This window comes from Passer montanus, unplaced genomic scaffold, assembly GCF_014805655.1.
Source record: "Passer montanus isolate IOZ18808 unplaced genomic scaffold, ASM1480565v1 scaffold2, whole genome shotgun sequence".
NCBI classification, from domain to species: domain Eukaryota; kingdom Metazoa; phylum Chordata; class Aves; order Passeriformes; family Passeridae; genus Passer; species Passer montanus.
In genome coordinates this window covers 13625726-13640324 of record NW_024366591.1, presented here as the reverse complement: position 1 = coordinate 13640324, position 14599 = coordinate 13625726, and the positions used below count along the sequence as shown (strand labels likewise).

The following is a 14599-nucleotide window of genomic DNA, read 5'->3' as shown; positions in this document are numbered from 1 at the left end:
ACCTTCGAGTTCCAAACCTTCTGCCCTAGGCCGGGACATCTTCCATTAGGCCAGGTTTCTCAAGGTCCCATTCAACTTATTCTTAAACATTTCCTGTGATGGGGCATCTATAGCTTCTCTGGACAATCTACATCTGTGCCTCACTTCCCTCAGAGTGAAGAATTTTACCTGTCTCTCTCCCAGTGCGGGTATTTATGTTGATCTACTTCTTTTAGTTGACAACTGCCATTCAAAAATTTGGACAGATGTATTTACCTTTGAGACCTTTCCAAATTTCAGTGAATTTTTTTCCTCAATTGCCTTCTCAATATTTTTGGTATTTTGTCAGGAAGGGCTGTGGAGGCAATAGGCACAGTTGACATGCTGGCTATATTTCCTTAGACAAAGGGGATAAAAGTGTTCTTTAATTGAGTGAGACTCTTCTCTTTGAGTTTTCTTCACTGCTCCTGGCCTTCCTTTTTGATCATTTTCAATTCAGCCCCATGTCTACAAATAGTAAGATTTTTTTAAAGAAACTAATGGTTTTAGGCACATTCTTAATGTCCAATTCAAAGTGTATGTGAGGGTCTGGTACCTCAGAACATTGTTACTTCAATGTTTGTAGAAAATCAGAACCTGTTAATGCCTTGTAAGCATGTTTTGCTCAGGTAGAGCCAAAAAAATTATAATAGTGTTTGGGGAAGATAATCAGGAGAGCAAACACCCAAGTATGGTGTTTGAAGCTCTGTGATCTAATCCGTGAACAAAATGTGAGCCATTAATCACAAGTGGATGAGAGATATAAATGAAATGTTGGCTACTTTGAGAAAGGATGACAAAAGGCAACTAGCTGATGGAAATTCAAGATAAAAAGCATTTGAATGTACTTTCTGAGGACAGGCATTCACAGCCAATGAATTCAAGCTGCTGGATTGGCTGGACTTCAGCCATTTTATAACCCATGGTCATGTTACACTTGATGTTTGTTTTCCTGCCTTAATAAATGCAATTTTTATGATTAATCCAATGTTAGGTCAAATAGAGTTGCATTGGTGAACAAGATTGAGAACGTCTGATTCTGGAGGAACTGGGATGCTGGGATTTGAAGCATCCCAAGGACCAACCAGTCATAGCAACAAGCTGAGGAGCCAGGTAACCCAGTGAGGATCAAGGTCTTGACATCCCTGCAGTGGCAGGTGGCCAGTGAGACTGTGCAGCCACTTCACCAGAAGGAAGTCACAGAAGAAAAGCAATTAATGTGTCATCAAAGCCACAGCAGCATACTGTCAGGGAAATGAGGGGAAGGAGAGCTACAATGATTTTAATAGATGCTGAAGTAATGAAATTCTTCCAGAAATGCATTGCTTGGATGGAAAGTCAAGTTGATAAAGTCTATGCAATTTCTGTCATCAAGGCAACTCCTTATAATGACTATAAATAAGTATTTAAAGAAACATATGTCATCTGATACTGTTCTCTTTTTTTGTAATAGCAGAGAAGATGTCAGAAAATGTGTAAGCACTTAGTGAGAACTATTTTTATAGTGCTGTGAACTATCCTCTCATTTTGTAGGAATGGTGCTTTTTTGCATCAACGTTTTGAACAAATGTATCAAGTAATTTGCAAATAGTTGGAGGAGTGTAGTTTGTATACCACATCCTCATTCTATTTCGGGGTATCAGATTCCTGTTGTGTATGTCTTGTTTTAAGTAATAGCTATATACTACAAATAAATACAGTGTTACATGGTATTTTATGAGAAAACTCGTGGGTTAAGATGAAGACAATTTACTAGGGGAAGCAAAAACCATTCACAGAAGCAAAGCAAAATAAGGAATTAATTCCCTGCTTCCCATGGGCAGATAGGCGTCCAGCCATCCCCAAGAAAGCAGAGCTCTATGACATGTAGCAGTCACTTGGGAAGAAAAACATCATTGCTCCAAATGACCCCTCCTTCCTTTCTCTTCCTCTGGCTCTATATGCTGAGCATGATGTTGCATGGTTTGAACTATCCCTTTGGTCAGCTGGAGTTGGCTGTCCCAGCTGTGTCCCCTCCAAAATCCTTGTGCACCCCCAAAGCCCTTGCTGGTGGAGTGGGGTGAGACAGGAAAGGCCTTGGCTCTGTGTGAGCGCAGCAGTAACAAAGACATCTCTGTGCTACCTCTCTGTTATCCCTGCATTGTTTCCAGCACAAATCCAAGCCACAGCCCTGCACCAGCTACTGCAAAGAAAATTAACTCTATCCCAGCTAAAACAAGAACAGAATTACGTTATTTTATTGAGTTACTACACAGTGGCGTGCTATTCTGTCACATTACCTACATTTGGAAAAATAATGAAAATAATGATTGTGAAACTAGAACAATAGTTCTAGCTGACACCTCTGAGTTCATTTACAACCAGGTATAGCAAGAAAAAAGTGAATAAAGTGATCAGTCTGCTGGCACTGATTTTAAGGCATTCTTTCCATCTGCCTGAACAATTGCAAATGCATAAAGGAGGTGCAGTGTAGAAAATGAAATCATTTCAGTTAAAGGTCACCACAAAATCCTACTAATCTTTAAGGTACTCCATTCTTCCTTATTTTATTTGCTACTGCAGACTTTAAAAATAGATGTTTAGGGAAGCTAATAAAGTATCCTGTATACAGCGTTACATAAACAGTGACAGACTGCAAATGGAACAATTAGTATCCAGAGGTATTCAACATATTAACTTGGGCTTTTTTTTTCCTTTTCTTTTTTAATTTTTTTTAAGTACTAGAAAGGTTCTTTAAAGTGTGTCAAGTATTTATCACACATTGTTTACTTGCTAAACTGATATTTGTAAAACTTCCTCTGATTCTTTAGTTATGTGCAAAAGATGCTCATTTTGAAAAGACTGCTAGCCTTTTCCATCTCTGATATTTGTGATTTTTAATATTTTTTTCCTTCTTTTTGTTTTACAAAATGTTTATAAGGGTTCTGTGTGGAGAAATGGAGGGCACAACAGCCAGTAAACACAGACCTGTTTTCTTCAGTGCTTACTGTAGTCATGGGGAAAATTTCAGAAATTACTGGCTGTGTGCAGTTTCTCTTGGAGCAGTGCAGAGATGTGTTGCTGCATTGTACAGTTGGAGTGAACTTTGGATCTTCACAAGTTACTGGTGCCTTTTGTAGCTGCAACCTATCTGCAGCATAAAGTCTTTCTTACCCTAGGCTGCAGCCTGAAAGAGATGGCAGGAGAGAGCAGGAACACCTTTCCCTCATTCATTCACACAGCAACGACTTCCTTTCCATATGTAGGTGTTACCGGTTTTCACTGGTACCAGACTGAATTCCTGCAGATGGCTTTACAAGAAGCTGTCCTTGAAAATCACTGGAAAATTTGGCTAGCTGATGCTTCAGCTGCCATATTTCCCACAGAGAACCAAATCTGTCTCCTTAAGGGATGGTGACTTCTTGTTAAATTACTTGTCCTGTTAGTTACAATCTAATTAAGTAGACCTGTCTTGTTAATTTGTATTAAATCCCATATATCCAAGGTACTGTCTCTCCTTTCGCACTTATATAAGTCCCTGTCTGGTGAGTTCAGCCAGAATGATTCAGACTGACATTTCCAAATTAAATTAGAAGTCTGTGGATTTTAAATGGACAGTCTGTTGCTCAGGAACTGTGGACCTTTGACTTTGAAATGCACTTTTCTCTTTTGGCCTGATGTAGTGTAAGCTTGTTGGAATGCAAGTCCCAGCAGAAATTTATTTATTTACTCATGTTGGTTTTTGGGAGATAATTTCAGGGAAATCAGGGGATTTTAGGACAAGGAGTTTTATCAAAATTAATTGAACTGGATAGAATTGATGTAAGTGGATGTTGTAAACAGTGTGGAGCATTTTGGCCTAGGGGGCACCCTAAGTACATTTTTGCAGAAAATAAATACAGGAATTATTTTAAACATTTTCTGGGACTGAACAGTCATGTTGTTAACAAAGAAGACATTCAACTGACTTCTTATTCACTATTTGGGAACATCCCCATTGCCATGAGACCAAAATTTGTCTTTGGGTTTCACAAGAGCAGATGCCCAAGAAACCTTCAAGACTTGAGGTGTGTCCTCTCTGTAAGGAATGAAAACAATCTGCCTTTGACTGTTGCATGCCACTGCTTGGAGGGCGCAGGCTTGTGGTAAGGGAACCCTTTGTGAGGTGAGTTTCTGCTGAGGAGAGATCAGGCCTTTTGTTTTCTGGACCACGTTCTTACAGGCTCTCTCTTTAGCAGCCGGCATGAAGCACTTGTGCTGAAAGTTCTTTAATATTGAGTTATAAAAGCAATCAGTTACTTATTTTTAAATACAAAAAAAAAATTACTCTTAGCTTATTAACAGCTCTGCTAGCCAGAGATGAAAACTGCTGAATGTCTGAATAAATCTGCTCTATTTATCACTTCACGGAGTCTATAATCCTCAGAGAGTGTAAAAAATTTACAAGGCATCCCTGAATACTGAATTTTGCATTGATTTGGACTTCAAATTTGTTTGAAAACCATCTGAAATCATAACCAGGCAGACACTTTCCTCCTGAGAAAGCCCCAGCAGAAGAACTTTTTTAAAGGCTGTAAAATCACCTAAATCTCTAAAATATGCTGACAATAGTGTGTCTTGAGACAGTGGGCAAGAGGGTGTTGGATGACTACCAATGTTAGCTTTCAAACTTCTGGGAATCCTTGGGTTTCAAGGGATGTCTATTCCTGTCAAAAAAAAAAAAAAGAAAAAGAAAAAAAAAGATGGAGAGTAACCCCATACAGTTATAGGTTTGTGCAGAAGGTATTGCGAATTTCTAAGTATCTCAGAAGTGAGTCCTAAATTTCATGGGTTAATCCTATTTAATTTTAATGGATCTACTAGTACAAGGAACAGCTGAGCAATCAGACCTTTACAAAGCTCCATATATACAGACATTGATCCATTTATGTTCATTTCTTAGCTGTTGCAGCAAATAAGTGTAAGCAATCAAAACTTAAAAATGCTGTTGCTTTATTTCTTACTGATAGGGCAACTTGAAAGCCTAAATGCAAGAAAAGAGGTAAAAAATGATGCATATGTTTAAGACAAAACTATGAGAAATGTTTATTTTGCTAAGAGAAAAGGAGAAAATGTAAAAAAATATTGAATATTAGTAAGATTAAATCCCTGTTTTATCTGAACAAGCCTGCTAGATGATGATTCCAAATATTTGGTCACAAGCAAACAATTCAGTATCTACAACAGTGGGCTACCTATGCATGTTTTGCATGCACACTGTTTATATATAGCAGGTGACATTTTTAAATCATGAAAAGAAAGCAGCTAAGTGAGCAGAATAAAAAGGACTGGAGACAATTTATCAGATAGCTGATGTATGTTTCAGCTTATTTCTGACAGGAACACATGAGCTTTCTGCTTGTTTCCAAGGCAGAATAAAATTGTATAACTTCAGCAGCATTGATCCTTGCAGAATAGCTTTAAATCTCCCCAATAATTTAGTTGGAAGGCCTGTACAGCTAGACAGTCAATCTGGCTTGTCTCTCTTGGTAGGAAGTAGAGGAGGGAGTAGCCGTGTTAGGGAAACCAAAAGTGGGATTTCAACAAACCAGGTTTCCAGGCTTCAGCCATTGCTACTCCAAACAATCCTCCTTTCAAACCATTTTCTACAATACACGAGTCTTTCTCATAAGAGCTGAACAGAACTTTTCCAGTAGAAAATTTTCTGTTAGTAGAGGTAATTCTGATGAACTAAGAGTAGAAAAAAATAATTTTTTGGAAGAAATATTGGAACATTCATTTTATGTTAATGATTGATTTTAGCTGAAGTAAAAACTGTTCTGCATTGTATAAAATGTTTAAAAAGAAAACAAAACAAAACACTTTGGATGCCATCAAAACAGAATATTTCAATCGACCTCCAAGTGATTTTTAAATTGTGCAACATGGGAATATGAAAATTATTCACTTGTCCTTCATTTCACAGAGAAAAAATTATTCAACAGCAGGCAATTTCCCTTGGAAAGGAATTGCTGCTTACAAGACAGCTCCAGCCTTGCTCTGGTTTTGCCCTGATTCCCTGCTTGATGGCAGCTCATATGTCTGCAAAAAATGCGGTCCCATGTAGTGCCTCAAGGATGGTTACCAGATGATAAAGGGACCATATGTTAAGAAATTTGTGAAGGTGCTAGGACTGGGAACATGGGCTGTTTCTGAGGGGAGAAATACTAGATCTGTGGGACACAGCAGGATGAGGATGTGTAGAAGTCAGGGACAAAAGGCAGTGGGATGAATCTGTGGGACAAAGAGAGCAGTACTAGTGGTGCTACATCCCTGTGGGCAAAGCCTTTGCTGCCCCCATGACAGAAGAGAAAATCAAAAGCACTGCAACCAGTGCTGTCTTTCCCGGGCCTTTCCTAAAGGTATCCCAGATATCTTCGTATGAGCCCCAGACTTCTGCCCATTTCCACCCAGTCCCACCTGCTGCTGCAGGGGTGGGAGAGGCAGCATTTGCAGCCATGGCTGGGCATCAGGACCCAGTGACCTGCTTTCCAATCTCAGCAAAACTCAGACCATCACTGAGGGAAAACAGCTCTGTGTGACAGCTCTGCACATCTCAGAGTCTCAGCGTAAAGACCTGCTGTCTTTCTGAGCGCCTGGTTAGAGGGGATGAAGGCTACAGGGTGCTGTATGTTGGGAAAAACCAGTGGGAGCATTGCAAATGCTTCTCTTGCTAAAGCCAGAGAAGCAACCCAAAACTTAACCATTGGAATAATTTGCTGGCATGCTGCAGGCTCGTTGTGTCGAGGGCAGAAATTAAAGTTTAATCATTAAAACATGGGTGAAGGGGAATTTGTTCCCCCTTTTGTGCACATCTGGCAGAACTGCCCTAGGCTGGCCTTGGGGAGGCTGCATGCCCACAGGCAGAGGACAGGCAGACCCTCTGACCCTGGTTCCCTCCTTGGGAAGCATTACCTGCAGGGAAAGAGGGCACCAGCAACCTCCTGGGCAGGGTCCTCCATAATGAACAGAGCTCGTGGATAAACACAGTGCAGACAAATAACTAGCTGTGTGACAATAAAATCAGCTCAGATATTGACACAAGTTGAAGACACCCCTGAGGCAGCACTCACTGCAAACCCATCTCTGAATGAGCAATAGTTAAATGTTTGTCCTTGCCTCTTTCTTTCAAAAGTAGGGCAAATATCTATAGAGTTCCCAGCGGGGAGGTAATCTAACTTTAACTTTCATGCAGTCAAGTAAAACACCCGAGACCTCTGTTAGGAATGCAAGCAGGTCGTCTGAATTATGATTATTCAATCTGGTATTATTTTAATCTGGCATGCCTCTCACGTGCTTCATTTAGGTTCATCTTGACCTGAAAACTGCAATCTCAATGCCTTTTATGCCTTTACAGGTGATTTACCTTGTTGCAGTGTATTTTTTCTGTTTTGCTTTTTTTCCCCCAAATATAAGTAATTATTTAAATAGCTCAGCCCTGCCCGTGAGGCACATTTCATTGTCTCGGGTCTCCCGAGCGTGGTCTGGGTCCCCTTCTAGCAGCAGCCTCTTGCTTTAACTCTCGCTCTTGCTGATTGAGGCAGGGAGATAATGAATTAAGAGCCACGGGAGGTGAGAGCCATCACCTCCCCTGCAGCCGCAGCGTGCTCCGGGTGATGTTTCCTTACTCGTTTACAAGACAATAGCCGAAAAAAAAATTAAGGAGGGGGAGAAAATGACTGAACCTTCTGTATGAGATAATGGATGAGCCCGGGATGACCTGTTTTTTTCCTTGCGGTGGAGCGGTGCTGAAGACAGAGGGCACCCGCGCCCAGCCCACAGCCGTCGCCCCGCCGCCAGCGCGCCAGCTCGGGGCGGCCGGAGAGCCGCCAATGCCCGCTCCCAGCAGGCTGGGAGCCACTGCCTCGCCCGGCCAGGTACGTCTCAGGGGTGACCCTCGGAGCGGACCGCGGGGCTCAGCCGTGGGACGGCCCGCGGGGCAGGCAGGGCGGGCAGATGGCAGCGGGGAGCTGCGGGGTGCCCCGCGGGAGCCCGCTCCGGGCGGCTCTGCCCGCCCGCGGGTGCGGACGCGCAGGCAGGACGGCGGCTCCCTCGGAGCCTCGCCTTCCTCGGGACCGTCTGCAGCCCCCGGCCGCTCGGCGGACGCGCAGCCCCGCCGGCCCCGGCGTCCCTGCCGCCGGCGGGGAGGGACGGAGCGGCGGCCAGCGCGGGGCGGTGCGCGCCGCGGCGGGCTCCGAGCGCCGGGAGCTGTGCGGGTGTGCGAGTGCGTGTGTGCGAGCAGTGCGTGTGCGTGTGCCAGCCGCGGTGCGTGTGCATCCGGGGACAGCGCGGCAGCAGCGCCTGGCGGGGGGCAGAAGTTTTGGGGAAGCGCCCCGCAGTGCTGGCGGGCGGCCGAGCCGGCTGTGGCGGGGCCGGGACAGCGGGACAGCGGGACAGCGGGACACTGGAGCGCCGGAGCAGCGGGGTGCCGGGACAGCGAGACAGGAGGCTGCGGGCAGGGCAGCCCCGGACGGGGAGGCACGGAAGGGGTGCGGCGGGGCTGGGGCTGCCCCGGCTGCCGGGCGCTGTCTCGGGTGCTGACGGCTCCTCGTGCAACAGGGACGCGGCCCGGCCGCGCTCCGGGGTAGCGGCAGGGGCATCTGCCCTCCAGCACGGCGTTTGAAGCCGCCGAGCCCTGCCGCCGGCCCCGCCGCCGCTCCCCGCCCGGAGCCTCTCTGCACGGCAGGCGTGCTGGTAAGGCACATCGGGGCTTTGCCCGCGGTTGCCTTAGTAACTAATATGTATTTTCCACGGCTTTCATGTGTGTGTCCCTGACTGGATTACTGTTTTGCCCCCTACACGCGGAAAAGTTAATCTAAACTGTAGAGTGGTTTTTTTCTTCTTCTCTTCGCTGACCTTTAAATGACATTTCCCATGGCTGGCAGGGCAGACCGCTCACTTTCTCTTTTTGCTCACATTATGGATGGAGAAAGAAAATGTCTAAACTGAGAAAGATGCCTTCAGGTAATCAGAACGCAAAGAAAGAAGCACTTGCCACTCTGCTTTCAGGGCTGGGGCTGCTGGGGCCGGGCTAGGGATCTTCTCTGACAAGCTGCCTACCCAGAGAAACTTTTACAACTTCCCGGGGGCAGAGGGTGTGTGTGCTGGCTGGAGATGTGGAAGTAGCTGCCTTGGCTTGAAATGCAGCTGCAAAAAGGATTGTAGAAACTCAACATATGTGACTATGCATGATCGTATGGCAAGGCAAAAAAGTACATTATTTAATCCTACTTGCAACTTCTTGTTGAGCTTCTTATCAAAGCACATTGCCCTGGGCTTTTGAGAAAGGAGACATCTCTAACTGTGCAGGGTTGCTTTATTGAGCTCAGGTTTGACATCGGTTTCCTGGTTATCCCATTTTATCCCCTCTTTCTATGTCACCAGGCTAAAAGTCACTAGGATGACGGCTGTCTTGGCACCTTCAAGAGTGATGCTGTGAGGCTTCGCTGTGATGGTATTTAGAGCAACCTGGCCATTGTTGGGGAGAAGCAAATGCCATTTCCTACATGTCCTTAAACCATGTGCAGGCAAGGGGAGCCCATGAAATTTGTAACCTGGGTCTGGATGACATCGTGCAACAAAATGATTGGTGTGCTGCTGGTCTTTTTCCCTGCTCTGCTTCTGGAGATGGACGTGCTGCCCAAGAGTGGTGGTCGGAAGGTTCTTCTCTCTGCAGCCTCCTCACAGCGGTCGGTGGCTCGGATGGATGGGGATGTCATCATCGGGGCCCTCTTCTCTGTCCATCACCAGCCACCAGCCGAGAAAGTGCCCGAGAGGAAGTGCGGGGAAATCCGGGAGCAATACGGCATCCAGAGAGTTGAAGCCATGTTTCACACTTTGGATAAAATTAACGCAGACCCGGTCCTGCTACCTAACATCACCTTGGGCAGTGAGATCCGAGACTCCTGCTGGCACTCCTCCGTGGCCCTGGAGCAGAGCATCGAGTTCATACGGGACTCTCTCATCTCCATCAGGGACGACAGGGATGGAGGCACTCGCTGCATTTCCGACTCCCAGACCCAGCCCCAGACCCGAGTGAAAAAGCCCATCGCAGGGGTCATCGGCCCCGGCTCCAGCTCAGTTGCTATCCAAGTCCAAAACCTGCTCCAGCTCTTTGACATCCCTCAGATCGCCTACTCTGCCACCAGCATCGACCTGAGCGACAAAACGCTGTACAAGTACTTCCTCAGGGTGGTCCCCTCCGACACGCTGCAGGCCAGGGCCATGCTTGACATCGTCAAGCGTTACAACTGGACCTACGTCTCCGCCGTGCACACGGAAGGTGGGTATGGGGCAGACCCCGCCTTCCCGGGCCGCTGCGCCCTCCGCGGCGGCTCCGCAAGGACGCGCCGGTGCCGGGTCACCCTCCGGCACCGGGCCGGGGTGCGGCTCCTCGCCGGGACAGCGCCACCCGCGGCACCGTGGGGTGAACGGCGAGAAGCGGGGGACGGGGGGTGCGGGGGTGCCATTCCGGGGGTGCCATTCCGGGGGTGCCATTCCGAGGGCCCCATGACTGCGGGCAGCGGGAGCGGCGCAGCAATGCCCGCACGGGTTTCGGCGCCTCCCCGGCGGTGCCGGCGCTGTCCCCGTTCGCACACGGAGTGGTTCTCGTGTTTGTAAATCAAAGTTAACAGATGTGAGCAGCTGGATGTGGGGCGGGCAGCCTCGCCCCTCCGGCTGGGCCGGGGCGGGTCCGTGGGGCTGGCGAGCCCGGGGGGCTGAGGCGCTCGGTCGCTGCCATCGCCGGGAGTTTGACAAAACGGGATCAGGGCTCGGCAGGGACTCCAGGATTAGCTGCTGGCTTTGCTGCGTGTGAACTGATTTCCTGGCTCTGCGAATAGTGAGGAAAGGAACCTGAAAATCCCTCTCCTGTCCAGGTAGTCCCTGCAAAGCCAGCTGCCGAGGGAAAGGGCAGGCAGAGGCTCATGCATCTTGTCTGCAGCTTGAGCAACAGTCAAAGCTATTGCTCTGTCAACAGGTCTTCTTAATTTTAAATATCAAAAGAAAAAATAACAATAATAACGTTATTTTAAAGAGGAGGCATTGGTTTATAGCCAGGGTATGTGGACCAACATAAATTGGAGGAGCAATTGCATTTGATAGAAAATAAACTTGTGATATATTGTTGTGATATTTCTGTAGTCCAGTTGTGGTCCTCAAAATGGGATTTCTAAGTATAAAATTGCAAATCTGACCGCGTTATTGCTATAGCTTTGCAACTGTTCTGTTTATCTGAGTTTATCTCTTGTATGGATTTGATTTATGATTCCCTGTGCTTACTGAGCTGACTCCACACCTTTCATTCTCACAGAGATGACTAAGTAAAATGAGGTAAGAACATATTTTGTGACCAAAAAAAAAAATCTCCAGGAACGGTTACATATTTACAACATTTAGAAGGAAACTGGATTGATCTGGACACCAAAACTAGAAAATGCTGCAGTTTGAGGGGGCTGGGGAGGACAAATGAGAGCATGAAGCAATGACCCAACATTTGCAGTTCATTTATGCTCTGTTCAGATGAGAAAATGAGCTGCTAGCAAGACTCCAACATGAGCTATTAAGATTCTCTATTGTTGACAGATATGATTAGATCCTGTGGAAGGCCAGGATGACAAATAAACATGAAAGGGGTAAATTCTTTGTTGATCTAAATAGCCACCTCTCCCTTCAAGGCACTCTGGGGTGCTCTGCTAACTCACTGTGCCTGAGGAGTTGCCTCAAGGGACTGGCTGCCTCTGTCCCACTCGTGTTAACATTAGTGGACCTTACCGCTTTTGGAAAAGACAACACCCTCTGAAGGTTCATTTTTAAAAAAGATCATTATAAGCAGCAACTTCAGTCATTGCTTGTGAGAAATTTTAATTAGATGCCTATTTTTATAAATCTTACTGATTGATGAAAAATAATTGTTGCTAGATATTTTTAGACTTATGAAGTGATACTTCTGAAAATAGGGGTAGCCCACAGGGCAACACTCCTCTTAGGAAAGGTCACAACAATTTCACAGATCATACAGCTTGAGATTCAGATTTGCTTTTTTGTTATTAATCTGTGTCTGCCATTCATTTATTGTTAAATTAAAGGAAAAAAAAGTCACTGAAATTATGTAACAAGCTTTAACTTTCTCATTTCTTTTCAGACAGACAAGTTATTTACTCCACACAATTGCTATTGGGTAGATTCCAAAGACTTTTTTTCCTGCTATTTAAAGTGAAGTTAGTATTCATGAAAATCAGTGTAAATGGTTGCATTTCTGTTGTTTCAAATCCCGTGAATTCACTGTATTGTTAAAAGTGAAATCGTTCTTCAAAGACAACACAAAGTCACTCTGAATTATAGTCTGAGCAGAGCAGCTCCATCCATACTATGTTTGGAAATAAGGGGATAAAGTGTAGTCAGAAACATTCCTCCCCCACAGTTACTCATAGGTCTCTACACAGTCTTTATGGTGGGCTGCAAAATGTGCTGGAAGGAATTTTAGGGTATCACTGGTTGGAGAATCTCTTCAGCAGAGACTGTGAGGAAGGGCGTATTTCTAGGAAATGCACAGGTTGACATTGTGAAGAAGTTAATTCCTTTCCCTTCCAAGATCCAGTTTGGCCCCCTTTCCAGAGCAGGAAAGCTGCTTTCCTCCTACCTGATCTCTGGTTCTCATGGGAATGGACAAGGTGTAGCTCTTGTAGGCTCCCAGCCACAAGGGGATGCAGTGAGACCACCGAGCTGACTGACCGCCTGTGCCAGCAAGCTGCACTCCTCAGTCCTCACTGACCCAGGGCAGGGCCATGGAAACTGCCCAGACAGATGAGCCCTTTCCCAGCCTGAACCATCCAGCTCCTCTGCGTACCCTTCCTCTGCTCCTGCGGCCTACCTGAAGTTGGCTGAATGCCCAAACCAATACCTGGGTACACAATTATAGCTTTAATAATAATAGAAATAAATAGCACACAATTTGTTGTCCAAGTTTCTTAACATGAAGTCTCTACATGCCATAAGAATGAACATAAGGAGGTCATCCATAAAGGATGACGTCTTTAAGTAGTTTGCATTTGACATGGAACTTTATCCTTCATGTGCCAATATGATAATTAATTAGTGATGATGACTTTTAACTACACTCAGTCTCCCACCCTCTGGTACATGAAGCTGCATGGAGATGTGCCAGACCTGTTGAGGTTTTTTACACAGTTGTTTATTAAGAAGAATAAACATTATATGTGTAAAAATTTCTCAGTCAATAAAATCTGTTTTCAAAGGTCCACATAACACATTGCTCCTTTTAGATTAAAATTTACTTATAAAAACTCCACATTGAAGAAGAAATGGGTTTAGTTATTTTATTATTTACCTATGTTAAGCATAGTTGCCTATCATAAGAGTAAATTTTTTCCCAGAGTGGGCAACAGTCATTAAATGCTGTAACAAATCTGTGCATCTGTCAGAGTAAGGCTTTAGGACCATATAGTAGTGGCAAAACACTTTCAAGGTTATTATTTTTTAAAGTTTTCTTCAAAGATAATTCAATATTGGAGTTCTTGGCACGTCTACATCTCAAATTTAGGCTTGAAAACCATTCTTATCTTGAAATGCACATAAGTGGATCCTTAACTTTGAGCCAAAGCTTCCTGTGGAAATCAAAGGCATCAAAAAGCACATTGGTTAAAACTGGGCACAATCCTTAGTGTGATAAGGGCAGAAGGAGTGACACTTGCCAAGGGTAACTTTCCAAGTGAGATATTCTTGTCTTTAGCAAGATAGAGTCAGTTCTCAACTTAGACCAGGCAGCCACTGGTGCTTTGGTAACACTGTGAAGAATTACAGGGGACACTTTCTTCCTTTCCTGGGGAAGAGCCCCTGGGCTGCCCCCAGAGCAAGGCAAGAGTTAGTGAGCACCACTGCTGTGCTATTTCCATGCTGAAGGCAGAGAAAATTAATTTCTGGGATTGCCATCAGAAAAAGCAGAGTGGTTACGAGATCACTGTAGGTTAAACTGACTGGCAAAACCTACAAGACAACTGCACCCTGGCTAGTGATGAGCATGAAGTCTCCACCAAATCCCTTACTTCTACCTGTTCCTCTTGTACACGGAGCAGGAGAGGTGATGGTGTAAGTAGTCCTTTTATCACCTCATCTTCTATGTACCCCACTTCTGAATAAGCTAATAGAAATACTTAGCGCCTGTACCTGGATTCCATTTCAATCTTGCCTACCTGTTAGCCTTATAAAATGTATGTGAGCATTCATTTGAATGCTTCTTGCAATTTATGGACCATGTTTATGCTTTATTGTACAAATATGCCTTTATAAACAAGATTTCCATTCCAACAGATTAACATGCAGACTTTGCAGAAGCAACTTTGGAAATGGAATGATTGAGATAATTGCACCAAATTTGGACTGTTTAGAAATTAATTTTAGAGAACAGTGAGATGTTTCTGGTCTTGATTAAATTTTGTCAGATTTGTATTGCCAGGCAGTTCCTTTTTTTTTGAGTATAAGGCTTAAAATGAACTATGACGAAGCAGGTGGCACAATTGTAAAGATTTTCAGATCAAAGTAGATG

The 14599-nt window shown here is 45.0% G+C and overlaps 1 protein-coding gene across 7 annotated transcripts in view; it reads left to right on the top strand.

Moving 5' to 3' along the window:
* Positions 1–7793: 7793 nt before the first annotated feature.
* Positions 7794–14599, top strand: part of GRM1 (glutamate metabotropic receptor 1) — a 183429-nt gene continuing 176623 nt past the window's right edge. For 6 of the 7 annotated variants that reach the window (XM_039707556.1, XM_039707558.1, XM_039707562.1 and 3 more), the window contains exons 1-2: positions 7794–7913; positions 9421–10318. In XM_039707556.1, the coding sequence (XP_039563490.1) occupies positions 9556–10318 (763 nt within the window). In that variant the 5' untranslated portion in view covers positions 7794–7913; positions 9421–9555. Of the gene's footprint in view, positions 7914–9420; positions 10319–14599 lie in introns of those variants that run through there. The other variant, XM_039707557.1, reaches the window with a different exon arrangement.